Here is a 27,600-nt window from a genome sequence, read left to right on the forward strand (position 1 = left end):
AGCAGGCCTCCATGTTAGCGAGTGCCTATACTCGCTAAGGGGCCGCAATTTGCAACCCACTTCATGAAGATTCATGAGGTGGGTCATTGCGACCCCATAGCGAGTCGCAGTCGGTGTCTGAGACACCGTACTGCATAGCAATTTGCGACTTGCAAATTGCGAGTCGCAGGGACTCGCAATTTGCAAGTCGCAAATTGCCGTTTTGCTACATCTGGCCCCATATGCTTCTGGGAGAGCACTCATCTGGTTAGACTCTCCTGCTGCCTCAGTTGAGGTTGGTTCACTTTCACTATTCTGTGGGTCTTCTACTTTGTCTCTCACAGGAGTGGATGAACTGCTTTCAGTTTGCTCAGATTCAGTCTCAGTTTCTCCTCCTTCTGTCTCTAGTTCTGGAGTTGGCCTGGACTTTATTAGTACTCTCAACAACTCCTCTTCATTGTCCAATGGACATGCCACTTTCCTCGTATGGCTCGTGTGGATCCAGTTCAGAACGTCAGCGCACTTCACAGCTGTGGAAGTGGTTAGCACTACCTGGTAAGGGCCTTTCCACTGAGGCTCTAAACACGTCTTCCTCACATGCTTTCTGGTCAAAACCTGTTCTCAGCTTGTGTCCTTCAGACGGCTGCAGTGTGGTAGCTTCCACCTGATGAGAGAAAGAGTGAACCACATCTGCCAGACCTTTGCAGTAGTCCAACACCATATCATCTGTTTTGTTCACAAGAGCATTTGCAGGAACCGCTGGCAACCTCATTGATCTGCCCTTGAGGATTCCATGGGGAGAGGATCTCATGTGGTGACAATCCTGTCTTCCTGTCAGGTGTGTTTCTCATTGTCATCAGAACTAACGTGCGTCAGGGCATTTCAGATTTGTGGACGCACGCATTTTCGCCATTCTTGATGCCAAAGTACCATTCATCTGTTCCACAAGTCCTGAGGCTTCAGGGGCGTAGCTACAATGCAACTCCTGCTCAATGTTTAAAGCGGAACATAGCAATTTAATTACTTCATTGTTGAAGTGACTTCCTCTATCTGATTCTAAAGAGACCGGAAACTCAAAACATGGTATCAGTTCCCCAAGCAGTAACTTGGCTACTGTAAGGCTGCCATTTCTTCGTGTAGGGTAAGCTTCAATCTAAGGACTAAAGATGCAGACAATCACCAACACATATCTCAATCCTCCCCATGCAGGCATCTCAGTGAAATCCATCTGCATTCTGCTGAATGGACCTCCTGCTATTCCAATGTGGCTCAAATTGACTACTGTCCCTTTGCCCACATTCATCTGTTGGCAAATGTTGCAATGATGGCAAACTGCTTCGGCAACCTGTCTAAATTTTGGATTGAACCAATTTTGTTTAAACACTTGAATCATGGCATCCATCCCAACCAATTGGCCATGATAATATCTAGCCATTTAAGTCAGCAAAATGTTTGGCAAAACCAGTTGACCCTCTTCTGAAACTTATAGTTCATCTTCATGCTGGACACATTTCAATTTGACCCATTACTTTTTCTTTTTCCTTTCAACATTATCCTGCAATGCTTTCAATTCTTCCAAGGTATCTATGACATGTAATACATAATTTGGGCTTTTTTCTCATTTATCCTTGAACAATATACAGTTCAATGCGCTAAACCTTGCGACTTGATCCACATATCCATTTCCCATTGACACAAAGGGCCTCATTCTGACCCTGGCGGCCGGTGACCGCCAGGGTCACCGGCCACGGGAGCACCGCCGACAGGCTGGCGGTGCTCCGAAGGGCATTCTGACCGCGGCGGTTCAGCCGCGGTCAGAAAGGGTAAACCGGCGGTCACCCGCCGGTTTACCGCTGCCCTTCTGAATCCTCCATGGCGGCGGAGCGTGCTCCGCCGCTATGGGGATTCACACACCCCCTACCGCCATCCTGTTCATGGTGGGAAACCCGCCATGAACAGGATGGCGGTAGGGGGTGCCGCGGGGCCCCTGGGGGCCCCTGCAGTGCCCGTGCCAATGGCATGGGCACTGCAGGGGCCCCCATAAGAGGGCCCCGCAAAGTATTTCAGTGTCTGCTATGCAGACACTGAAATACGCGACGGGTGCCACTGCACCCGTCGCACCTTCCCACTACGCCGGCTCAATTCTGAGCCGGCGTCCTCGTGGGAAGGTTGATTTGCCCTGGGCTGGCGGGCGGCCTTTTGGCGGCCGCCCGCCAGCCCAGGGCAAATCTCAGAATCACTGCAGCGGTCTTTCGACCGCGGTGCGGTGTTCTGACGGGGTTACTTTGGCTGGCGGCCTCCGCCGCCTGCCAAAGTAAGAATGACCCCCAAAATCTTGTGATTTTGAGGTGTGCACTGCATTTCACCACAGCAATCTTCTCAGGCATTTGAATAGCTTGTAACAGTTCATGAATTCTCTCACCATTTCTGACTGGTAAACCAGAAGAGGTCAGGAAACCTCTCTGTGACCACAACTGGCCAAAATCATGCACTATTCCCAATACGCACTGGCTGTCCGTATAGATGGTAACTATAAGCTGTGCAGAAACATGGCATGCTCTTGTAAGGGCTACCAGATCCGTCACTTGCACAGAACATACTCCTCAAAGCCAAGACGCTTCAAGTATTCCAGAAATTGTGCACACCTAATACCCTGCTCTCAGTGTTCCTGTGCTCTCTCTTAAACAGGAACCATCAACAAAAATAATTTGGTCATTTTCTTCCAATCATTTGTCTCTAATGTCAGGTCTCGGTTTTGTGCATAAATCAGTTACTTCGAAAAAATCATGTTCAACATCTTCCAATTTGCCAATTTCAGCATTCTCTTTTGGGAGTAAGGTTGCTGAGTTAAGCACTGTACACTTTTCAATGACACATTTGGGGACCCCAGGATGCTCGTTTCATAACAAGTCATCCTAGCACCTGTAAGGTACTGCGTTTTGGGTCATGTAAGTAAAACTTCAATGAAGTGAGGGACCATTACTGTCAGGGTGTGTCCCATCACAATGCTCTCCGCTGTGTGAGGCTCAGTCCAACTGCAGCAACTGAAAGCAGACAGACTGGTACAACTGCTGCAACTGGGTCCAAAGTAGCTGAAAAATAGGCTGCTGGGCAGTTTACACGACCATGAACTTGGGTCAAGACAGACAACGAACATGCATCACGCTCATGACAAAACAACGTGAAGGGTTTTGTGTAATCAGGCATTCCCAAAGCTGGGACATTACACAGACTCTCTTTCAACTCAGAAAATGTTTTCATACAGATTGATCTCACTCTAAGGGATCAATAACTTCTTTATGTGTCAGCTTCTGCAATGGCTTCGAAATGACTGAAAAGTTGGGAATCCACTGGTGACAATAGCTTACCATTCCCCAAAACATACTGACATCTCTCTATGTGGCTGGGGGATTCATCTGCAATATGGCTGTGACCCTTTCTCTAGATATTTTACTAATTCCTTTCTCAATTAGGTGACCCAAATATTTATCTTCTTTCTGACAGTACTGTATTTTCGCTGGTGACACATTATGACAATTCCTTCCTAAATGATTCAGCAATGCAATAATATCATACTTGCATTCTTCCTTTGAAAACCTTGCATCTGATTCACATTGCTTTGAAAATATGGATTATGATTTCTCATCCTCGGTCCTCTGATGTTTCGGAGAGAATTGATGTTGCTTGTTTGCTGAACAACACCTTCCTGTACTAACGTCGGACACTCCTGTTTCCAATGTCTGAGCCCTCCGCAAACGTGAAATGGCAACAATCTCTTCATTCCCTGCACATCATTCTGAACCACTACAGTATTCAGATTAGGACTACGATATCCATTTCCATTTCCTCCATGACCTCTACCTCTTGCTTGATTGTGAAACACCACATTTCCCTGCTGCTGTTGCTGTGGAACATTTTCCTGCATTCCAGTTTGTGTCATTGTAATCTGCATCACCATTGCCTTCTCTTTCAACTTTCTCTGCTTCAATTCAATCTTTTCACTACAGTACTTTGCACAATGCAATACCTCATCAAGCAGATTTGCTTGCCAGCACATCAAATGACACTTAATCATCTGGCTAATTTCAGGTCTCAATCCCTCAACAAATCTGAACAAAAAATGAATCATGTCTTTCGGCTCAATTGTTTCGTACCGCTGTAATGTTTAAACTCCTGCAACAATCTCTCATAACATGCATGTATTGGCTCTTTCGCTTCCTGGGCTATCCTGTCTAGTCTCTGCCAGTCAATGTTCTTGGGTGAGATTCTTGTTTTCAAAATTCAGTCACCTTATAATAATATTTCATTATGTCAGGTGAGGGCGCACCTGTTGCTGGATCTCTCTGAGGTTCTCTTGTTGGCCAATCTACGCTCCTCTTGCATTCAACCCATGAGTCTGCTGGAACTACTATCTCTAACAGGGTGTTCAAACCCTCCCACAGGCATTTTGCGAGCTTCACAAACCTATCCGTCTTTTAGTACTATTCTACTGGCTTCTCTCTTAACCTGGGATAATCATTTGTAAATGACAGAATGTTGCTTTCTGTCCAAGGGACATGGACAAAATTCCCTTCTGGAACTTCTCTCATTGGTAAGATTTTTACTGGGTCCTCAACCTGCTGCACATTTGCAGTGAGATTTGCAGAATCAATTTTCTTCTTGTCTCTTTTCTTCACTCATCTGCCTTCCCATTTGTCTAATGCTCCCCATGTTTGGATGCTCTGACCTAGTTCCCTAAGGTGAATTTTCTTTTTTTACATTCTCATGTTCTCAAAATCTTTTGAATCAAAATCTAATCCGGAACTCCTTTTCAAGTGCTTTCTTTTCTCAACCTCAATGTCATATTTCTCTGCCAGTCCTGCTAATTTCTGATGCACTATTCTTGCTTTATTAGTAATCAGCTTGTATAAGTATTGCAACTCGTCTTCCTTGAATGCATCAATCCTGTCTAATCCCATGGTTCCCTCATTTAAGTCTTCTGCCTCTAGTCTAAGTCTGGTCAAATTCAGGGCAATTCCTCCATTAGGATCTCCTTGAGTAGTACTCAGTCTCTCTAACTATTCAGTTAACTGCTGAGCTGTCAAACCTTGTAACGTAACATTGTTGTGACTTACACCTGGCACTTGCTGTAATGTCAAATTCGGGGTTTCTGGTGTCACTATGCTTGGATTTGGACAGGTGTATGTTCTCACCTCATTATTTGAAGGAGTCCTGAAAGGACTTAAATCAATTAACGGACCTCTTCCCTCAAACGTTGGTCCCATGGGAGTTTTCAATCTTGCATTCGCATTATATCTATCCCTTTCTATGCTCGGGTTCAGAGACTTATGCTCCCTGTTCCCGTTATTTCCCTGGGTGAACAATGGTATGACTGGACCTATGCTAACTGGTACTGACTCTGTTTCTGGACTTGGTCTGACATTTGGCTCTCGTGGGTGCACTATTCCTGTATTCTGATTTGTCAAGGTGAACGTTTGGGGGTGTATCTTGGAGCTGTCTGTGACTTTATCGGGGACATCAAGTTTGGGGTGGACTCTATCTGGATTAATGTTGGCTTCTGGTAAACTTGTCCTGTCGGCACTATCAAGTTTGTTGCAGTGTCTACAATGGGTACATCAGGGTAAATTCTGGGAATATTCATCTGCAGCATAGGCCTTTGAATTTCCGAAGTAACTGGAACACTATGACTAACCTGCATCTGGCTCTGGGTTGATTCAACTGATCTTGGAGCTGTAGGATCTACACTGGCGTTTGAGCTTCTTTGATGTGCTGCCTATGGTGGGGATGATTTCTCAATAACTGTAAAAGGAATTCATCATCATCTGACTCTTCATCGTGTGTCAAAGACTTTCTAGACTCTGTCGATTTCTGCTCTTTGTCATTGGTACTCTCTCTAGCCTTGCTCTCGTTTTCTTGGGTAATTGCAAGAAACATTCCAATTCCCTGTAAAGTTTCTGCTCTCCATATTTTCTGCTCTCTATCCCATCTCGCTTCAACTAAAGTTTCCTCTGCTTTCTTCATTCTCCTCGCAAATTTCTATTGCTTTTGCTTTCTGCCCACTAACACCCAAATAGCTAATGCTTCAAATTGTGCTGGTCTCAGAGGATGTTTCGAATCATTCAGCACTCTCCTCAAATTCTCTAGTATATTCAGATTAAATGTTCCATGGGTAGGAAACGCCAAGCTTCCTTCTTTCTCTGTCACTTTGCTCCATTGTTTCAGCCGAAGACATGGTACAGCACCCTTCTCTTCAAACACAATGCAGGTGGGTGTACCTTCTGGCGGTGTAATTTCTCCTATACTTGTTAAAATATACGTATCTCCGCTTAGGGCACTCTTTAATGCTTTGAAAATTTTCATCTCTGTGATTTCACACTACTTCAATCAAATCAGGAAGTGACTTTCAATCCCAAAATCCTTTTTGCCGACCTTCTCAACCAATGACGCCTTACGGTTGTCCGCCAATCCATGTGCGACCCTTCTCACTGACCAACCTATCCCAGCGCGGCTCCAATGACATCAAACTCACGCATACAGTGGCTTACAAAATCTTTTGACTTGTCCTCCTAAACTCAGACTCATGCAAAACTAATGTAAAATGATTGCGAGCACTAAACAAAATCAAAACCCAATTTGTCCGTTTACCACAGGTAAGGTAACGCAATCGCTTCAGAAACCTTATGGATTTTTCACTGACGGCCTTTCCCTATAGCAGCTACTCTTTCTTTCTCAGTTTCCCCGATTCGCTAGCAAAATTCAACCCGCAAATTTTACTCTTAACTGATCAGTGGGTCTGTCCTGGTGCACGTAGGCCTTGCCAGATATCAGTCAAAAGACCTTTTACTCACTTTTATATGCACTCTTGAGTTTGTCAACCACGCCCGATTGACCTATTAAACCATACAAAGTACAACAAAAACCTAGTGTCTCATACACTTTTCAAAATACCTCTGGAGTCTTAGACCACGCAGGGTCCGTATACCAACAATCACGTGGACAATTGTTGAGCAGAAAGCACCACACACATGTGAAGCTCGACGACTTCCCTACGCAAACTCCTTCAACTACTTCATTCAGAGTACGCAAACTCCTTCAACAACTTCATTTGGAGTATGCAGACTCCCTAACCCTCACAGACATCACAATTCACCTGCGATTTGCATAATTGTGCAAGCGCAATATCTATTCAATTCACGCCGTCACTAGAACGCCGAAAATATCCTCAAACAATCATTGGCAATCTCCAAGTTTCTGGGAAAGTCCTTCTAAGTTCTAAAGGACACACTTTCTCTCCACTTTGTATCATTGAATCCAGAAATCTGAATTTGCACCAATTTCTCTTACCCAATCTGCGAATTACTTCGCTCTTTTTAGGAGACTAACCATTACCCTACTACAATCTCTGGGTATCAGCTATTTTCCAGGGGAAACTTTTGTGGTAGCATTTTAAGGAGACTAACCATGCTACTCTTTTGCCGTCTCGAGAGACAAATGTTTTACGATGGGCTTGTAAGGAGACTAACCATGTACTGGGTCTTAATGAAGGGCTCTTAAGGAGACTAACCATCATACTCTGCAACCATCTCTGTTAGCGTGTCTGACCTTATTTGGTTTCCTATCTTTAATTTATAAGGGGATACGTTCGAGGTTTGATGGACCTTTTGACTGCGCTCAGAGTAAATCCCACCATAGGACTCAATTTCAATACCAATCATTAACAATATCAAACAACAATATCAATAATCTTTGGAGTCAGTAGTTTCCACGCACCATGACACCTTTGCCCATGAATAACAACACATTTTTGTAAAAAGTTTAAATGTTTATTTCCCTAGATTAACATTGCTAATATCACATAATTTAGTCTCAAAATCAAATTATAAACATACAGAAACAACACTGGTTAACCAAATCTTCTAAAGAATCTCAGTTTAATCAAGGCAGGTATGGTTACGCATTCTAAGATTAAGGTACAACTCAACAGCAAGAATAACTGTACAATAGAAATAGCATACATTTAGATTCAGCAAATAACTAACATCAACTGTTGTTAATAATTAACAAACATCTTCTGTGAGTCTCCTGGCTAACCTTCTGAATAAAATAGCATGTTTGGGCTTCACGCAAAATGATTTAGTCAACACAAATTTGGAAAAACCTCCATCTATGGCTCTATCAAAATTAGTGGTTGGTACCTAGAAACAAAAGACAAATTACATCAATCAATATCATTGGCTAGTACCTCTCCTCTGTATGGATCAGCAAGCTGCAACAGTCTTCGTCAATTGGACATCTGTTTGGTCGGCAACAGCATTGGACCATGAAAGGGAATGGTTCAGAACAGGGGACTCTAAGCAATCTAAACTATTTGTAAATGATAGTCTAAGGATCAGCATTCAGCATCAGAAGTCTAAGCAATAAAGTTAAAGATAGAATTAAATGTTCTCAGGAACTGTTCAGCTCCTCAGACAGAATAAACAAGCTCCTTTAGGAGGATGTCAAAGTGGGAAAAAGCCTGCCTCTTCTCAGTGCAGGTGGGCTAAGTTAAAACCATCCAGAACACTTTCCACGTTGCCATTGGTCAAAAACATTGTATGTTTACATTTAGTCCAATGAAGATAGAACTTCAAATCTAAGATATAACTAAACTGTCTTTCACATGTCAATGACTGGCTCTTCTTCCCCTGTTCCCATTGTCAGACTCGTCAGGCAAAAATTTTGTATCTCTCTGTTCTCCAGTCAGTGCATCCATTGTTAGTTCCTGGGAACATCGCTTTTACACACACTAAACTCTACAATGTATAGCTAGCTAATACAGCGTTTTCTAGCAAGCAGTTCTCATTGGAAAGAAAATGTTCAAGCAGGCATTTCTGAGAGCGTTATCTTAACAGTATAATTTGACATGAGGCTTTGCAACTAGGCCCAAGTCCTCGCTAACTTAAGGCTTACTATTAATAAAGCAAATACATAATGCGTAATCATTAATGTAACATACTACTACATTAGTTTAAACATGAGTACATCATTTCATATTAATAAGCAATTAAAAAGGACACTTCGTGATTTCTGGCAGCCTCCCAAGTAGGCACATTTTCCAAGCTGTGCATTATTTTCTATATTAATTCATTTTCTATGCAGATTCAACATTCAGAATATATGAATATATATTAGTAAGAATTTCAGCATTTATAGATCCAGGTACACTTTATCAACATTTATTGTAAACAACTCATCCATGAGGAACCAGCAGCAACTGACCACTGCCCCCCCACTGTACATTTCATATTCTATATTCCATTTTTTCTCACACTACAGTGTATAGATAGCACACTTTTCTTTTGGTACTTGTATACACCCTCGCCGCCAAATTAGCAAGCTGGTCATCACATGTACTTAAAATGACAACACCCTCCCCCTGGGGGACAGACTACAGCGATATAATATAATACACTGTTCCCAAAAATTATGAAGAAAACAAGGGAGTCCTAATTAATAGAAGCAAGAGTCCTCACACACCCTATTGGGTGTCATGCTTCCTCATCGGACGGCTCCTCGTCAGACCAGCGCTGCAATGTCTGACGGGCTTCCCCCGGAGGGGCGCTCTTTGCTGGAGATCTTTTCTCGATGATGCCACAGAACCCAAATCTGGGTCTGGAGGAGAGAGGGAGAGATGAATAGAAAATAAAATTGGCTCAGAACCCGCACTGAGTATTCATTTATTCATTGATGTTGGGTAATGGCCAAAATTAAAAGAAAAGTAGGAGTGAAATGGAGATAATGCTCCAGCACTCACTAAAAAATACAATAAGGCAAAGAGGAAGTCAGTGTTTGTCAGACATTCCTCAAAATTAGGTCGACATGTTTCCCGTCTCTTTTGGTCCAAAGGGATCCTACGACGCTTCTTCAGGACCTAGTTTATCATTACACTTCTCCAATAGAAAAACAATAATTAGACTCCTGCACTATGATATTCACGGTCAAAATGTCAGCAGTCACTTACACGAATCCAATATAACCCGGACTTGATGTTCCTAATTAGTCACCCATCCCAACTTGAGAACGGGCTTCCTGGGATCACGCAGACTACTAGTCAAGTATTTAAGTGACCTGGTGTGGCGTGTATCACCTACCCCTGGCTGCGCTCCCGAACATGACAGACTACAGCACCAGAGCTGTCTGTGCTATGTAGCTGGTGATCTCATAAAGCCTCCAATGCCCGAGAGACAAGTTTGTCCTAAAAGTGGATTGAGACCTTTACAGCAAGACAAAGGGAGTGGAGAATTGCACGGATGAGGTAAGGAATGGAGGGTCAGGCTGTAAGGAAAGGATGTGGCTTTACAGAAAGAGTTGTAATATTTGCAACTGTCAAACCAGGTTCAAGTCCCACCATCGGCTCAACATCGTGTGATCTTGTTCACATCAGTTTTTCTCCTAGTAAATTAATGCAACCTTGCGTAATGTACCTGGTAATCAGGTAAAGCACTCCAGTGCCACTGGATCAAGTTGAAGCTATATGTAAAGAGAAAATGGGGAGCAAAGGGGGCAACAAGGCTGGTGGGATGCGGCCAACAAGCAACTGTGGCAAAAAAGCAATGGAGCAAGAGGAAGACAAAAAAAGCACCTCAATCCAAGCCTGAGCAGTGTAGGGACACATATGAGGAAATTAACCAGTACTTGAGCTATGCTCCATCAAATGCACGTGGAGAGAAAGTGAAACCAGATGTACTGACCAATAAGAAGCAAGAAAATAAGACTGATGATGAAACCAACCAATAGTTAGTAATGGGTGGACTCTAAGCCCTCTTTTAAGTTAAGGTAACAAAGATCTTTACAAGTGACAGTGCATGTGCTCTCTCAGGTGGGACAAATATGAGTGAGAAACACATGTATCTGCACCAAATAATTAAACTGAAAGCAGCAGAGTGCTCTTTTATCATTGGAAGCTGCCCAAAGTGTAATACTGTCCTTAGCTTTCTACGCCCTCAAAAAACACACCAAGTAATTGCAAAGCCAATAAGCCTTATGCTCAGCGTTAGCTTTCCCATTATACTTGTTGTATTTTCTCATAGTTTTTGCAAAACTTTATTAATTGGGTATATGCCAGGCACCCATCAATCTAAAACAAAAAAAAGGCTACAGGCAAAACATTTTGGTCTATAAAAACACACACACATTACCATAGTACACCCCAGCACTGAAGGGAACTACTTTGTGTGTGGATGTGTTCCTTATGAAATTATTGAATGCTGTAACTCATAGTGAAGTCATCCAGTGGCTGACGTGGGTTGTTACATTGCCTCTAAAGCATGCTGGAGTGGGTGTACGAAAATGTTAATGACACCAACCATAGACTAATGGATAAAGTCTGGCTGAAACCTGTATAAGTAACTATTCTATATGCATAATTGTTGTAAAATCAGAAGTTCTTGGTTAACACAGACCTAAAGTGTTAACCAGTCTGGCACTGGATGCAAGCCTCTTGTCTTTGAGAAAGAAAGAAAGAAAGAAAGAAAGAAAGAAAGAAAGAAAGAAAGAAAGAAAGAAAGAAAGAAAGAAAGAGAGAAGAAAAGAATGAATGGAATATGGAGAAAGAGAGAAAGAAAGAAAGAAAGAAAGAAAGAAAGAAAGAAAGAAAGAAAGAAGAAGGCAAAAGACATGTAAAGAGAAAGAAAGAAAGGAAGAAAGAAAGAAAGAAAGAAAGAAAGCAGAAAGGAAAAAGAAGGAAAGAAGGAAAGAGAAAGAGAAGGCAAGAAAAACTGTGGGCCTCATTTTGAGTTTGGCGGACGCGATAGCCTGTCCGCCAAACTCCTGACACTGCCGTAGTGGTAACCACCCCGCCGGACCTATTGAATGTTTCCCTCTAGGCTGACGGGCGGAAACCAAGGTTCGAGTCCCAGCACAGCAGACAGTGAACATTGCGATGGTGCTGGGCAAGGGGACTCCTGCACTGCCCTTGCCAAGTGCATGGGCAGTGCAGGGGACCCCTGTGCCCCCCTGCGCCTGTTCTTCGCCAGCCTTTGGCTATTGAGGAACAAGGTCGTAATCTGCAGAGCAGCACTGCATGCAGCGCTGCTCTGGCAGATTATGACCTCCACCCGCTCTCTACCCATCGGAATCACCGATCCCGGCAGAGACATCGGAACCCTGGCGGTCTGATCACCGGGGCCTTAATGTGGCATTGCTGACCGCCAGTCTCGTAATGAGGCCCTATAAATTGCGAGAAAAAAAGAAAATGAAAGAAAGAGCAAAATGAGATAGGTAGATAAAAAGTACAAAGAGGATAATTTAATACAAAACGATTTCAAGCGGACACTATCTGATCTTGTATGCTGTGAAATAGCAGCAGTCAGAAAAGCAAAACACTCCAAAAGGAATTTACAACAGCAATGGCGTGAGATGGGATCTGATAAAGCTGGAATGTGCATTAGAATCATCCTGCCATCATACCAGGCTCGAAAGACAAAGGCAACACTAAAGTTATTATAAAGTTAACCAGTGGCTTAAGCAAGCCGACCCACTGCCCCATGCCATATGATGTAGTGAGCAGAAGCAAAATGAACATGACACAACATCAGACCAATGAATGAAGGGAGGTGGCTGAAACCCTTTATTATGTAAGTATATTATACATTCTTTAGTAAAATCAAAAGGTCTTGACTAACGCCAAACCCAAGAATTTAGAGAGGGCTTTGCTCCTTTTCAATAATGACATTTGTTGATTTTCCCGCTTATGATGCAGTCTCCAAGAGGTGGGTCATAGTTCCTGCTCCTCATTGTAGAACATCTGTTTGTGAGAGAAACTGCTAGTTACCTTTTACATTGCCCTAGAATTCTGGCATGTGGTGGCTACAGTCAATGACATTTAGGTCTTCTCAACATTTAATTTAGAGCATGAAAAACCAACAAATTATTGGGCCACTGATTCAATTTCCCGGATGGGTAACACCGGATTTGAGGTGAAAATTAGAATAGTCTCTGTGAATGCTGTGATTTTAGGGGCCACATTGGTTTAAACTAACAATGGTACTGAAGCATACTGGACAGCTCGCAATGTAAGGGCTGTATAAATAAAGAGCATGCACAAGGAGTGAGCGTTGACATGACTCTTGCATTCCCCATGAGATGGGCATGGGCGTCAATTACACATTTCTTTTTTTTATTGCATGAAAAAATGTGTGTTTTTTGGATTAAGAGAATATAGTGCCACAAAAACACAAAACAATACTGGTGAGCCTAATACCTCAAACTGTCATGATTTAATGGATTTCCTAGTGTATAACCCAAGCATAAAATTTAGCGCTAAATTAAGAAACTTGAGCAAAAATATTTTTAAAAACATTTGTGGTTTTGTCTATCTATATTTCTTTATGTTGACCATGTATTGAATGTGATCTATGTTATTGACATAGCTTATTGTTTAGCATTGTTAATGTATTTTGATTAGCATCAATTGTAAAGCATTATCACTAATTAAAAGCACAGAGGGAAGATTTTTACTCAAACATATTTTCTATGTGTTGACAATAATGAAAACCTGCAACATCTTGTTTAAGAAGTGTGTCTTTTTTAATTTAACGTTTGTATTATAGTCAGAAGATTATACATTGCCCTGCTGTTTTTAGAGAGTAAAGATCTAATGCCTCATGTCACAGTCGGACCTGCAGAAAATAAGCAGTGCACATCATAGCACTTTTTATGGTCTGGCTTAACAGCACAGCTATTGCCAGACAATTAATTGAGTATTACCAGGAGAGGGGCTTTGGCTTTCTCACTTCCAGACAATTGTTTCAGAAAAAGGATGATTTCAACTCTATTAGTTTCTTATACTAGGTGGATTCGTTCTGTAGGCACACAGCTGATGTTCCACTGGTTGTTGTGCTCTTGTACAACTAACATACGAGCATATAGTGAGTTGTGTTGGACCTCTCATCAATGCTATGAGTAACAGCAGTATTCGCCATGTGCATATAAGAGGAGAAGTTTCACTGTGTATTGTTGCGACACACTGAGCCTCCATAACTCCGTCCCACTGTCACACCCTTTCTGATTGAGTCACCTTGTATGTACACTGTGGGTGCACAGTCTTTAATTGCATTCATAAACCACCAATGTTTATAGAAGCATTGAGCTGTGATGAACTCGGATGATGATTTTCATTGCCTTTGTTACACATAAGTTGAATACCTGGTAGTTGTTCCTGTTAGACAAGTGAACTCATTTTTAGGTGGTGAGTTACTCATTGTTGCTAAACGGAAGTTTACAGTACAGTGCAGGACTTAGAAATGCTGTTTTATTTCTGTTTCTCTTGTGTGTAGGCTTGGTAGTCAGATGACTACATCCTGAAGAGATACTAGCAGTTAAAACATTAACAAACCCTCTCACTTGATTGTTGATTGCAATTTAACTTCAAGGGATTTCCACACTGACATATGCAAACCGATGTATAGATGTTGTCAATCAATGCACACAACCATTGGGAATTGTACAGTGTCTTTTGTCTATGTTCCTTGTATGTATGATCATCATTGGTGCAGTGTGTTGTCTGCACTATGATCACTTAATTTGTTGATGGTTACACTTGATTGGAGTCAAAACATTGCAAGATGCAAACTATATCAGTGCTGTGTTTTGTATTCTTTGTAATTAATGTTGGTTCGATAAATAAGTCTGAGTAACTCTTGGTTCCTTCTATAGACAGGTAAGAAGTAACCACTTTCAAATGAGTCCCACAGGCCAATTTTTAATAAATAAATAAATAAATTCATACCTATCCTGGTCCACCTGGGCGGATAGGGTTGTCCTTGTTATTTAAAAACTAGCTATGATAAATTACTGCAGCAAGTCGGTTTGCCAATGATCATACCTACATCTTTGTGTATTCGTATAAAGGTGTGATAGGCCAGTGTGACCCAGGGCTATGTAGTTTACATTTTTTTTAAAAATAGTAATCCGGCCATTGGCCAAGATGATGACGTGTAGTATTAGCAAAAGTTCTTCAATGAGCCGTTCAGGCATTTCTACACGGAAAGCATCTAATCCCGCTAATGACCCCTGGCAGTTCATTCAGCAATCTTGAGTATACCAGTTCCACGCATAAGCAGCTCATCCTGTTCAGCACTTTGCATTCTGTTTCTTGTAGTTCTAGGTATTATAGTACAATTCCAGGACTGCAAAAAGTAGAATACTAAGAAAATCCAGGACTGGGCGAACAGCTCACAAACAGCAGCAGCCCGTCTGGGTGTGTGAATGAATGCATGTGGCTTTATTAGTGAGTGTTGTGAATGGATGTGTGAGTGCATGTGTGAATGAATTGGTGTGAGTGAGGCGTATGTGTGCATGTATAACCTCCCCCAGCCCCTACCTCCGTAAAGTGACAGCCACTGCTCACAAATGAATTGGGAAACACAGGTGTTCTGTGGGACTAGGCCGTGCTCAAGGATGCTATTTTTCTACTTCTTTGTGAGCCTCTGTGAAGCGAGGACGGGTGTCTTACTGATATGTCCTTAGGACCAAACTAACTGTTGAGTTAAGGCTTCTTGTCATCCTTTTACTGGCATTTAATTTCTTTTGGGGTTCAGGGCCAGATGTATCAAGCTACCGGTTTGCATTTCTTAAATAGCAAATTTTAGGAAATCGCTATTTAAGAAATGCAAAATGGGATGTATGAAATTTGCGAGATGGTTATAGTGATTTCTTAAAATTTGTAATCACTATTACCGAATCGCAATTAGGGAATGGGACTCCATTCATTCCTATGGGCCTGTAGGCCCATAGGTGCGAATGGTTTTGCGTTTCCCAATTTGTGAATTCCAGTTAGGAATTTGCAAATTAGGTAATGCAAACAAACCCCAGGGTGCTAGGGGCCTAAGGCCCCCTCTGATGCACCCCAAAAAAATATTTGCAGACATGTGTACGCTACATGTCATTTTTAAAAATGCATTTATAATACATTTTTAAAAATTGCACATGCCTACCACCAAATTGGATTTGGTGGTAATTGCATTTCCTAAATGCCTGATTCGCATTTAGTAAATGCTTGATACATGTGCTTTGGAAATCGCTATTTGCGATTTCCTATTTAGAGAATCGCAATTTGCAATTCTCTAAATGGGGTCGGAATTTTAAGGAATCAATATTTTTGCGATTCCCCCAAAATCGCACAGTGATTGCCTTTCATACATCTTGAAAGGCATTTTTGCATTCGCAAACGGACGAATTTTGCGATTCGCATCGTTTGCGAATGCAAAATTGCTTGATACATCTGGCCCTAAGTCCTGTAAATTCTTTCGGACCTTGAACGCTGTTCAGAAGTGTGTGATATAGATGAAACCTCAGGTTGAAGTGCATTATATTAGGTTGTGATTCATGCCTATTGTAAAAAAGCAGGCTGTAGACCAGAGTTGACTACAATTTATCTTAGCAGTGACTCTCAAAATAGGCCCGTGGGAACAAATTATTCATCAAGTGAACAATTTCCAAAATGTGATTTGAATTTAGTGTGCGCTTTCATTAAGAATGACAGCAAAGATTATATTTCTGCAAATAGCTGAGTGCAGGCTGCCTTCCAGGGAGTGGTGAATTTTGGTCACTTTTATATCCCTGGTCTTTCAGCGTGCCTTCTGGTAAAATGCATTTTTTGTATCTACAGGCTGCTTCTTCGAAAGTGAGAGCACAGAATGCGCCCTCTATTGTTCTTCCGGACGAGGGAGGCCCTCCTGGTAACGAGTCAGATAAAGTTCAACTCAACAGGTAGGGTGTGCCCTTTCTCCCCGGACTGTACACTGACAGTAACACACCCTGTAGCCAGCCATCACTAACACATGGTCCACTTCACGGAAGGATGCACAGTATAAGTGTATGTTGATTTTCATGGCATTATTTCAGTTAAACAATACACCTATAGGTTTATTTTAAGTATATTATCTCAGTTTAAAAGTAGGGCATGTATATAAAAATGAGATATAACACGTTTAACTTGTTTTTTACGGGTGCATCATACCACGTGTTAGAAATGGGGCCCTTGGTTGACAGTCAGGTTACCCCCTGTTCAAGCAAGGACCCTCACTCTAGTCAGGGTAAAAGAGAATCACCCTCAGCTAACCCCTGCTTACCGCCTTGGTTGCTTGGCAGAGCAGTAGGCTTAACTTCAGAGTGCTAGGTGTAAAGTATTTGTAGCAACACACACAGTAACTTAATGAAAACACTACAAAATGACACAACACCAGTTTAGAAAAATAGGAAATATTTATCTAAACAAAACAAGGCCAAAACGACAAAAATCCAACATAAACAAGTCAAGTTATGAATTTTTAAAGATTAAACTCAAAAATAGCGCTTAGAAACACAAAATGCTTCGATGAGGTGTTAACACGCCGTCGTGACGGAGTCGTTCCCAACAACCCGACACCAGCGGCGCCGGACACGGATTCGCGTAGACCCCCAAGTACAGTACCTTTGGTGAAGAGTAAAACAAGTTGATGCCTGAAGTCGGGGATCGCGGCGTCGGTGCGAAACGTTGAATCCACGCACTTCGAGCGGCATCAGTCACGACGTGGTGCGGCGACTTCCACAGAGTCGTGGACTTCAGCGTGGCTGCAGCGGCATTGGGCCTGCGAAGAGCGTCGCGTTCCAGCTAAGGTTACGGCGTCGGGTGCAGGTGCCGTCACCAGATTCAGCTGCGGCGTCTGTCCGAAGTCGTCCGAACTCGATTTCCTTGGATTTCCACCAGCTTTCCTTTCAAGGGCCCAGGAACTGGATAGGGCACCACTTGTCAGAGCAGGAGACTCTCCAGAGACTCCAGGTGCTGGCAGAGAGAAGTCTTTGCTGTTCCTGAGACTTCAAACAACAGGAGGCAAGCTCTAAATCAAGCCCTTGGAGATTTCTTCACAAGATGGAAGGCACACAAAGTCCAGTCTTTGCCCTCGTACTCTGTCAGAAGCAGCAACTGCAGGATAGCTCCACAAAGCACTTCTCCTCAGCTCTTCAGCTCTTCTCCAGGCAGAGGTTCCTCTTGTTTCCAGAAGTGTTCTAAAGTCTGTGGTTTTGGGTGCCCTTCTTATACCCAGTTTCGCCTTTGAAGTAGGCCCCAGACACTCACCAGGGAGTTGGAGACTGCATTGTGTGAGGGCAGGCACAGCCCTTTCAGGTGCGAGTGACCACTCCTCCCTCCTAGCACAGAGGGCTCATCAGGATATGCAGGCTACACCCAGCTCCCTTTGTGTCACTGTCTAGTGTGAATTGCAACCAGCCCAACTGTCAAACTGACCCAGACAGGGAATTCACAAACAGACAGAGTCACAGAAATGGTATAAGCAAGAAAATGCTCACTTTCAAACGCACAATCTTAAAATCAACTTTACTAAAAGATGTATTTTTAAATTGTGAGCCCTCACTGACTCACATGCTTACTGTCTCATGCGCTCTTTAAAGTTGCATGTTCCTTTTATTTTGAAGAAAACTGGATCGGCAAGCGTTTAACTTAGTTTGTAGTAAACCTTGGAAAAATATGACTGCACTTATTCACCATTTCTAATCCAAGTGAAAAGTGGCACTTATTGTTGCTGAACTCTGTAATTTTACATGGTGGACCAGGTTTGCCCCTTGAATATCAAACCCACAGTATCAATGGGACATAATATTGAGGACAGAATATCAAAAATAACATATCAGCAGGTAAGTCTAGATTTTCTGTAGCTAACTCCACATATATGTATCTTCGTGGTACATATATCTCCAAGGTATGTAAATGTGAATTTAGGAAAAGTAAATCTACACTTCCCTATATGCAGATACCTTTGAATATTTTGTCTCTCAATTTTCTGTCCTCAATATCCTTGTACCACAATGTTGTTGGTGCCGTTATTCAGTAGTAAAATTGGTAGACTGCACCATGCTCTTAAGAACTGCAGGACTTAGTGAGCTGGTCAGAAAGTATTATGTGCATTAGGCCGGTCCCTAAAAACTCAACCAAGTCCATATCTAGGTCCACATTGACTTGAACTGCTGTCCTGCTCCATCAGACCTTCTTTACAATACTTATGACTCCTCATACGTCCCCATGGGTACCACCCTCCTCAGCTTCCAATATCCAGCCAACAGCTAGCTCTTCCTGTAGAGCAAGGGCTCGAAATATCTAAAGAGGCCACGCACCTGTCTGCAACTGGAAGTCCTCCCAGGGTCTGTGCCATGATGGTGCATCAATCCAAGTCCTTCAAAGTGAAGCGCAGGGGCCCAGCCATCATCAATCAAAGCCCTTTTCACCAACTGCCTACAGTTTTCCCACACCACTTCACATTGCATGCTAGCAAACATGAGAAGTCCTAGCGCGACTACTTGCTATACTGGCGTTAAAACAGTTCTATCAGGGAAATGACCCATCTAGCACCAATCTTATAGTAGGCAATTATTCAGAATAGTTGGTCCTGTCCTCTGAATCATCACATCAAAGTCGCTTCCGAACTTCCTGAATTCAGAATGCTAATAAATTCTCAACTGTGCTCTCAAATATACAGCTTTTTAGATCAACCCTAAATAAATACATTAAAATAAATCCAGGATTTAAAAAAGGGCAGCAAATCAGCTGTAAGGGTCTCAAGGCGGCAAATTTTAAGCAGGGGGAGATTGAGTGAGTTGTGCAGAATCACAGGATGTTGCGCCAAAGCCAAGACTCAAACTGGTTCCCCAACTCCAAAGTCGGCAGCTCAGGCCATTACGTCACATTCCCTCCAGCTCTCTACGGCAGCACAGTTTTAATCTTTCCAAACCATGGGGAAAACAACGAGGATAACAACCCTCTTGCTCCAAGCTATCAGTTCATGAGTGCATTTACATGTCAGAGAGGTAAAAACTTCAAGCGTTCGGAATATGCCATAAGAGCATGTGCCACGTTTTGCGTGGGTTAATCCATTACAAGGGCAACTAGACCATAAGAGTCCTACTTCCCTTCCAGCCTTCCAGCCTCTCTTAGTACAGGAAAACGCCATCCCACTGTCAGGTACACTAGGATGTGTAGGGCTTACAACAAATGAACTGAAGGGCTGAGGCTCTTTTCATCAATGGTTCATCAATGGTGCACATCATTGTCTTCCCTTTCCTGTGTTCAGCAAACTCTATGCCACACACACCATAGGGTTGAATGGCAAGGGAACGGACATAGCTCAAGTTAGGATGTGAAGCCGGATAACGTTGGGAAACATAGAAGTACAAAACAAATCTCTTTGTCTACATTTTCTTAACACTAGCAGATAACGCTCAGATGTATTTATTGTATTTCTTCAACGCTTTATCATCAATATCTTGAGATGAAAGTTCAGTATTTCTGTGTTATAAACTTCTTGTTTTTTTTGTTTTCTGTATACATGTTACATGCTTCTTGACGTATACCAAACATTAGAAAATTATATATCAAACAATAGGAAATCGAAAAAGTCTTGATCATTTCATATACTCTTTATTTTATAAAGTTTTTTATTTTATTTATAGAACTTGGCTTTTGTTTAGTAAGTCAAAGAGAGGTATTTCGATAATTGTGTCTTTCATTTTATTCAAAGACCTCACAGTCCAGCAGCGAAACCTTCTACTCGGCATTCAAGAACGTCATTGACTTCTGTCGGTAATACCATTTTAATTAAAATTATCCTCATATCAAAGATAATGAGAACCCAAGTAGAAAATTGAATGTTAGTATCTGACCGTTACTGAATTAAAGTTAGTTTTAATTAATATTATTTTAAGCGTTTGAGAAATTTGTTTGGTGCTGTTGTAAGGCTGCTCATTTGTTTCTTTTTTTCAATAGAACTTGAAAGATTATATGACTTTAAGGATTCTTTTGCCGACAGTAGGATCATTATATATTTTCCGAATGTAATAAGTGCACAGGAGTCTCATTAATTGGCTCAGCATTTGGAATAGTATGGACATGAGCCAAGAACTCTGGGCCCCTTAATGAACTGCCCGGCGCGCCCTAAGGGGACACAGTTTCAGGCAACTTTGGGCCTGATTTAGAGTTTGGCGGAGGGTTACCCCATAACAAACATGACGGATATCCCGTCTGCTGTATTGCAAGTTCCATAGGCTAAAATGGAATTGTAATAATATTTCCGCAGACTGGATATCCGTCACAGTTGTGACGGAGTAACTTGGACGCCAATATTTAAATCAGGCCCTTAATTTCTTACAAAATCTAATATGTATGTAAAATGTAAGTAATAAGTGTAAAATATTCAAATACAAAGAAGCACACACGTTAGTGATTGTGGATTATATATTGGAACCTAGGATTTTTCATGACATTTTAAAATTGTTTTGGGGTAATTTTTACCTTTGCTTCAGAGGTGACAAACAATAGGTTTGTGGTCAGAGAGATGGTACAGCTCCAATGAAGCAGAGGATAGTAAACTCTTGATGCATTAGGAATATAAGTTCCATCATCACCTATACCTTGTCCGGCTCCCTCCAGGAAAGGTGGTCCATTCAGTTTTTTTCTAAGAGATCTGCAGTCTTTGCGTGGTTGAGAAAGGAGCTGCAGTCCCATTTATCTCCATGAATGCCCCTCCCCTACCACCCTTCTCCAGTGTTGAGTGGCTGATCACTGGTCTGATGACAATGGGTCAATGATTACCAAATATGTATTGTGCTACTCCACTCAGTGGTTGATCAGTCAGGGAGGGCGCAGTTCTCAGTAGTAAGCAGAAGGTGCCGCTGTTCAATCGTGCTGTGCTGTGCGGTATCCTATTCGATACTGCAACAGCTGTCGGATGCACCCCTGATTCTAACTTCTGGTATTCAGATATTGGCAGTGTCTACAGTGTTAGAAATGCCTCTCCTGGAACACTGAGGGAAGTTGCTCTATAATTCTTTGGCACTGTGGGCTGGCCTCAGTTTTGCAAGACAATTCTTTCCAGGCTGTGAACACTATTGCTATACAACTTCCGTATTTCTGGACAATTGTCTGTCTGTGGTAATGGATAAAAGTCACTCTAAAAACCTAAGACAGGGTTGTGGCCAAAATGGCGGCAGAGTAGAATGTGCTTCCTGTACTTCTGCTGCCCAGGCTCCCTAAAAGATATTTAACAGGGTGCCGACCCCACAGCGACTGATGCCCTTACCCCCCATCCCCCCCACTGGAGTGGAGCAGCGCTGAGAGCTGGGGGGCCTGCTTTTGTCCTTGGGGGCCATGCAATGGTCCTAATGGGGCAAGTATTCAGGAGGAGGCGACACTGCATCCTGAGCCCTTCGACAACAAGGGCCTAGCCCCTCTAGACTCTTCTGTGCAGCTGGGGCCCCAAGTGTGGTGCTCTCTCCTGGCCAGAGTATGCTGTGTGCCGACGGGGGCCACCTGCCATCAGATTGCCTAACAGCAGCTGCCTGGGACACGAGGGATCAGACACCGCACCTAGATGGAGAGGCACCATCACGGAGCAGGGGAATGGCTTTTGGAGACCTGGTGAGTCGATCCTGAGGCCGAAGGACTGTTCTTTGCAGGGAGCATCTGGAAAAGAAGGGGGTGTGGGTCCAGACACATCTGACACCTCTGCCTATTGCATGCTAGCAGCCCAGAGGGACCCATATACCTTGACAAGGGGAGCTAGACACTGACTCAGGGCCCTGTCTCCTTAGTACCCATCACTGCTGTGTACTCTTGGTCTGACTTCAGTTCCCATACCGGTGGCCCTGCTTAAATGTTTGGCACCAGGACCTGGGGACTCGGGTGGTTTATGTCCGAGCAACCTTTTGGTCCTGGTTGTGCATGTTGCTAGGGGATCTTGGAGAGTGGCCTGACTGGCAGACCGCCCTGGGGGACAATGGGATTGGTGGAAGATCACCCCCTGAAGAACGCAATCCACAGAGCTTGGGACCACCAGGCCCAGTGACCCTATAGACACTTGACTGCACAGCAGGGTGGGCCATGGACAGCTCGGGCCCTCAGCCCCACATGCCATGTTGATTCCTTCCCCATCCTGGCCCTGGGAACTGGATGGTGCCTCTACCTGGCTACCTCAGTGAACTACCCTTGGTGCCCCCCTAATTGCCTGAGCCTTTGGTCATTTGGGGAGGTCGGCCCTAACTCAGCAGACCGGCTTGAAAAATATCAGACCTCTAGTGCACACCCAGCCCTCTCTTCACATGGTGGCATCCAAACTGACCCATTGTGCAGGAGATGCTTACCTGCTCCACACCGGCCGCTGCCAAAGGTAATGCATCAATACCGTTGCCACATTCACAGCCTGATCCGGAGGAGTCGCTGACCCGGACGGGGCCCCAGTAACGCAAGCATTCCTGGCCTCCCTCTTTGACTTCCTGAAAACAGATCTTCAAGACCTTAAGAAAGACCTTTTGCAAGATATAAAAGAGCTAAGGCAGGACCTCTCCTCCATTGGGGATAGGGTGTCTACACTGGAAGACAATGAAGTCCATCGGGGGAGCAAAGTGAAGATGCTATACCAGGAGGTTATTCGACTACAGAAAGATCTGAGGGCCCAGGGGGAGGACTTAGATAATTGCTCTCACCCTAACAATATCCGTCTAAGAGAGGTCCCTATGGGAGCCGAGGGTTCTGATATTCAGGGTTATTCCCAATCACTATTCTGTTATATCCTGGATTGGGAAAGCAATACTTCCCTTCAACTGGACAGGGTACACTGTGTGGGCCGATACTCTGGACTCAACGCCAGGCCACCTGACATTCTAGCTTGTGTGCATGACTTTCAATTTTAGGAGGATATACTAAAGAAGGCACTCAAATTGTCAAGGATCTCCCCACTTGGCGAGCCTTGCACTTCTCTTGGCTAGGCCGCATATATGCCCTCAGAATGACATTCCTACCGCTCATATTGTACCTCTTTCAGGCCCTTTCTTTGACCCCTCCACCGCACACAATACGCTTCCTCCAAATAGAACTTAATGAATTAATCTGGGATGGAAAGAAACCTCACTTGCACAAACATCAGCTCTATCGGCCCACGCAGGTTGGGGGTCTTGCAGTTCCCTTCCTCTCACATTACTTCCAGGCTTCACAGCTTCGTTTTGTAGTCGAATGTAGCCGCCAAACCTCAGAGAAGCACTGGCTCTTCATGGATCAGTCCGTGGCTGGCTCTCATATATGGAAGGAACCTTGGCTCCCCATAATTATAGGGCTAGGGTGCTATATTCGTCCCCAGTATCTGGGTCGGTATTTAAAGCATGGGATGCAGTAGCCATCAAAGCAGGTCTTACTTTTTTCCCCTCCCCCATGACCACTATTCTGTCCAGTTCGGACTTTGCGCTGGAGCGAAGCACCGAAAACCTTCAGCGATGGACAGCAGGGGTTGCTTGTTCAATGCTAACAGAATTGTTCCTTTTGAGCAAATGAAATCCGTTTATGCCCTTGAGAAATCTGACTCTGTACACCATTCTCAGGTGAAACTCTGCATGATGCACTCATCGGTCAGACTGCATGCTGAGAGGTCGCTTACACCTTTTGAAAAATGGGATTTCCTTAAACAAAATGGCAAATGTCTAATATCAGAAATATATGCCTTTGAAACAAAGCTATACCTGTATTGAAAACCACACGGCAAGCTAGACAGGAAACCAAAATCCTTTCGACTTCAGAGTGGGAAGACGTCTACTATGGAGTGCTGCATTCAGCCCACAATATGGCCAGTAATGAGTCTCCTGTCAAAATAGTCTCCTGTAGGTACCTGACCCCGGCTAGAATCCACTCATGTCACCTAGACCATTCCGCAGATTGCTGGAGGGGATGTGGAGGGATGGGCACCCTGCTCCATCTCCTCTGGCACTGTCTGAAACTTGATAGATATGGGGATTGTGTTTTAAACTACAGTAACAGAGCCTTCCACATGACGATCCTGAGATTCCTAGCCTACACCATCTTGGGGATATCTAAGCTCCTTGCTTGCCCCCTTTGTTCACTGAAAGGGAAACAAATGGCTCTGGCATTAGGGGCTGTACACCAGGTGATCCTCTCCTTGTGGGGTACCGGAAAGATCCCTTAATATATAGCATGGCTCCATAAACTCTGGTTTATCCCAGGGTTTGAGAAGCTCTCTCTAATAGCCGACCAGAATAGTGACTCCTATCCCGATGTTTGGGCTCCTTTTATACACATTCTCTCTGCTAAGTTTAGTGAGATCACATCTCCAGTCTACCTCAAACTGCTACGCTTGATCCCGTCTTCTGCCGAGGTGGTCCTCCTTGTCACTACACATTTCTTGAATTGCTGTGTGCAGTGGAAAGGCTGTCTTCATCCCCAGCACTTCTCTAATCTGTTGTTCGCCCACTATTGTTTAGGAAACAAATGGAGGGGAGGTGTTGTTTGGTTTGCTGTTGTTGTGTTTAAAATACTGAATGGTCACATCATCACTACTGGCCACAGGTTTGTAGGCAGATAGCTGTGTACAAGCAGATTTCTTGGTTTAAAACACGCTGCCAGCCTATGGGGTTGTAGGTGAATAGCTGTGTAAGTCAATGTCATAAGGTGGCTTGAATAAATAATATTGATTAATAAAAACCTAAGACAGCTGAAGACAACTGTATGCAAGATAATTCAGAAATATATGCATGTTTGTACCATTGTAACCTCTGAGTTGCATCAACATGCTGCATATATATGGTAAATGCCTCAGAACACCCTCTGGTCTGTGTTATGTGATATAAAAGGGCACTATACACCCTTGATTCAATATTCTTTCTCCAGAGTCATTGGTGCCTGTAGTGGAGTAATAGTCCCTGAAGCATAGTTTAACTCTTCAGGAACAACATGCCCATCCCAGTGGTCACTTCTGGGTCTGCGAAAACACAGGCAGCTTGCACTCTTCTACGGAGAGCTAGCTGTGTCGTGGCTACTGGGGCACAGCTTCCCCTCAAGTGTGTAGCTGGGCTCAGCTTAACACGCTACACCTCTGCTAACAAGCCTTCCATATGGCGGGCTTGGTCGGAGGGAAAAGAGTTTTAGGACTAGTGTCTACTGTCACAACACACTGGCTATAGGACAGTTGTAAACCATGCAAAGACCTGTGTTCTCACATGAAAAGTTTGCATGCAAGCCTCGCTGATAACGTATCTTTCTATAGAGGTCTAGGGTACTGGAATTGGATAAGAAATCCAAGCGGATGTGCATGTACTAGTGGTGCTGAGGTTTGCTGGAGTACTCTGACACTGAAACTGAAATTCTGAAATTAGCAAATGTCATCTCCCATGCAGAATATGAGATCAGTGGATAGATACCCATTTTCATCCCACAGGGACATCTGAGACATGTAAGACACATACCTCTGACTTCTAGCTTGTGTTACGGTCATGTTTGCATTTATCCAGCTTACTCTTCACTTTAGCATCTCAGGTGGGGGATACAATTTTACAGTAGCATCGCTATTGACTATGTAATCTGTCCAATTTATTGAACATTTTTAACAGTTTTGGGGCCAGATGTATGAACAAACCCCATTGCGAATTGCAAATAGCGATTTTTAAGTCGCAATATGCAATGTAACATAATTGCGATTCAGAAATAGCGATTTTTTAAAAATCGCTAATGCAATTTGCGAATCCCAAATACTGAATCGTAAAACATTTGCGATTCGGTATTTGAAAATTGCAATTTGCGAGAACGCACACCTGGCAGAGACTGATGACATCACAAGCAGGAAGTGAGTCATCCCAGGCAGTTTGCTGGTGCCACACCCAAAGGAGCAGTGAGAGAGACACAGCCCATCCACAGGGAGCAAGTCTGTGAACAAGGCAGGACTTCACAGCCTGGACAATTCTGCAAATGGAAAGGAGAAGGGAGAGAGGAAGAGAAAACTAAAGTTCAGTGAGCAGGAACTGGAGGTGCTCACTGAGGAGAGGTGAGGAGCCATGACCGGCTGTTCGGGAAGAGCTCACTCCAGGTCCCGGAGAGTGAGAAGCGCAAACTCTGGGCGGACATAGAAACCAAAATCTGCGCTGTGGGGGTTGCGCAGCGATCAGTGGAGGAGATTAGAAAGAGGTGGTATGACCTGCGTTCCCGTGCCAAGGAGAGGGTGGCCAGAAGACTACAGGAGGCAAGGAGCACAGGAGGCGGACCATCCACCCAGACACCCTCCACCCACATGGAAGACCTGGTGGAGTCGACACTCCTCCCAGAAGCTGTCAGTGGGGTCACTGACATAGACACATCCGGCACACCAAGCACCAGTAAAGGTAAGTGCAATATTGAAATGTAACCCCATATGTGTATGTACAAATGCCCCTTAGGAATTAGAAATTAGTGCAAACCCTTTGTGATAAGTAGTCCATTGCACATCTTAGAAGCGGCACAACAATGTCTTATGGGAGTGGTAGTCCACAACCCAGAGCTGAAAGTAGCACATAGAATGTAATTAAGTAGAGCGACACCTAGAAGAACACAACACCCACTACATAGTGATATGATGTAACTGTACATTTATTACCATTGTGTAACCTTTGGTGATACATACATAAATGACATGCTGCACATTGTCGTTGCAGATGGCCCAGGCCCAGCAGCATCAGCATGTGCCGTTGTGGGGGATGCTGACACACAGCCTCCATCAGACTCCAACACCAGTGAGTCAGTGAATATTGTGCCTATCAGACGCAGGGCTAGGGCTGTACCTCTCC

At 43.6% G+C, this 27,600-nt stretch overlaps 1 protein-coding gene across 1 annotated transcript in view; it reads left to right on the top strand.

Moving 5' to 3' along the window:
• IRAG1 (inositol 1,4,5-triphosphate receptor associated 1) overlaps positions 1-27,600 on the top strand; it is a 547,704-nt gene that overhangs the window by 235,921 nt on the left and 284,183 nt on the right. The window contains exons 3-4 of the mRNA XM_069223615.1: positions 16,628-16,728; positions 20,529-20,590. Of these exons, the coding sequence (XP_069079716.1) occupies positions 16,628-16,728; positions 20,529-20,590 (163 nt within the window). The remainder of the gene's footprint in view (positions 1-16,627; positions 16,729-20,528; positions 20,591-27,600) is intronic.

Source organism: Pleurodeles waltl, chromosome 3_1, assembly GCF_031143425.1.
Source record: "Pleurodeles waltl isolate 20211129_DDA chromosome 3_1, aPleWal1.hap1.20221129, whole genome shotgun sequence".
Taxonomy (NCBI): Eukaryota; Metazoa; Chordata; class Amphibia; order Caudata; family Salamandridae; genus Pleurodeles; species Pleurodeles waltl.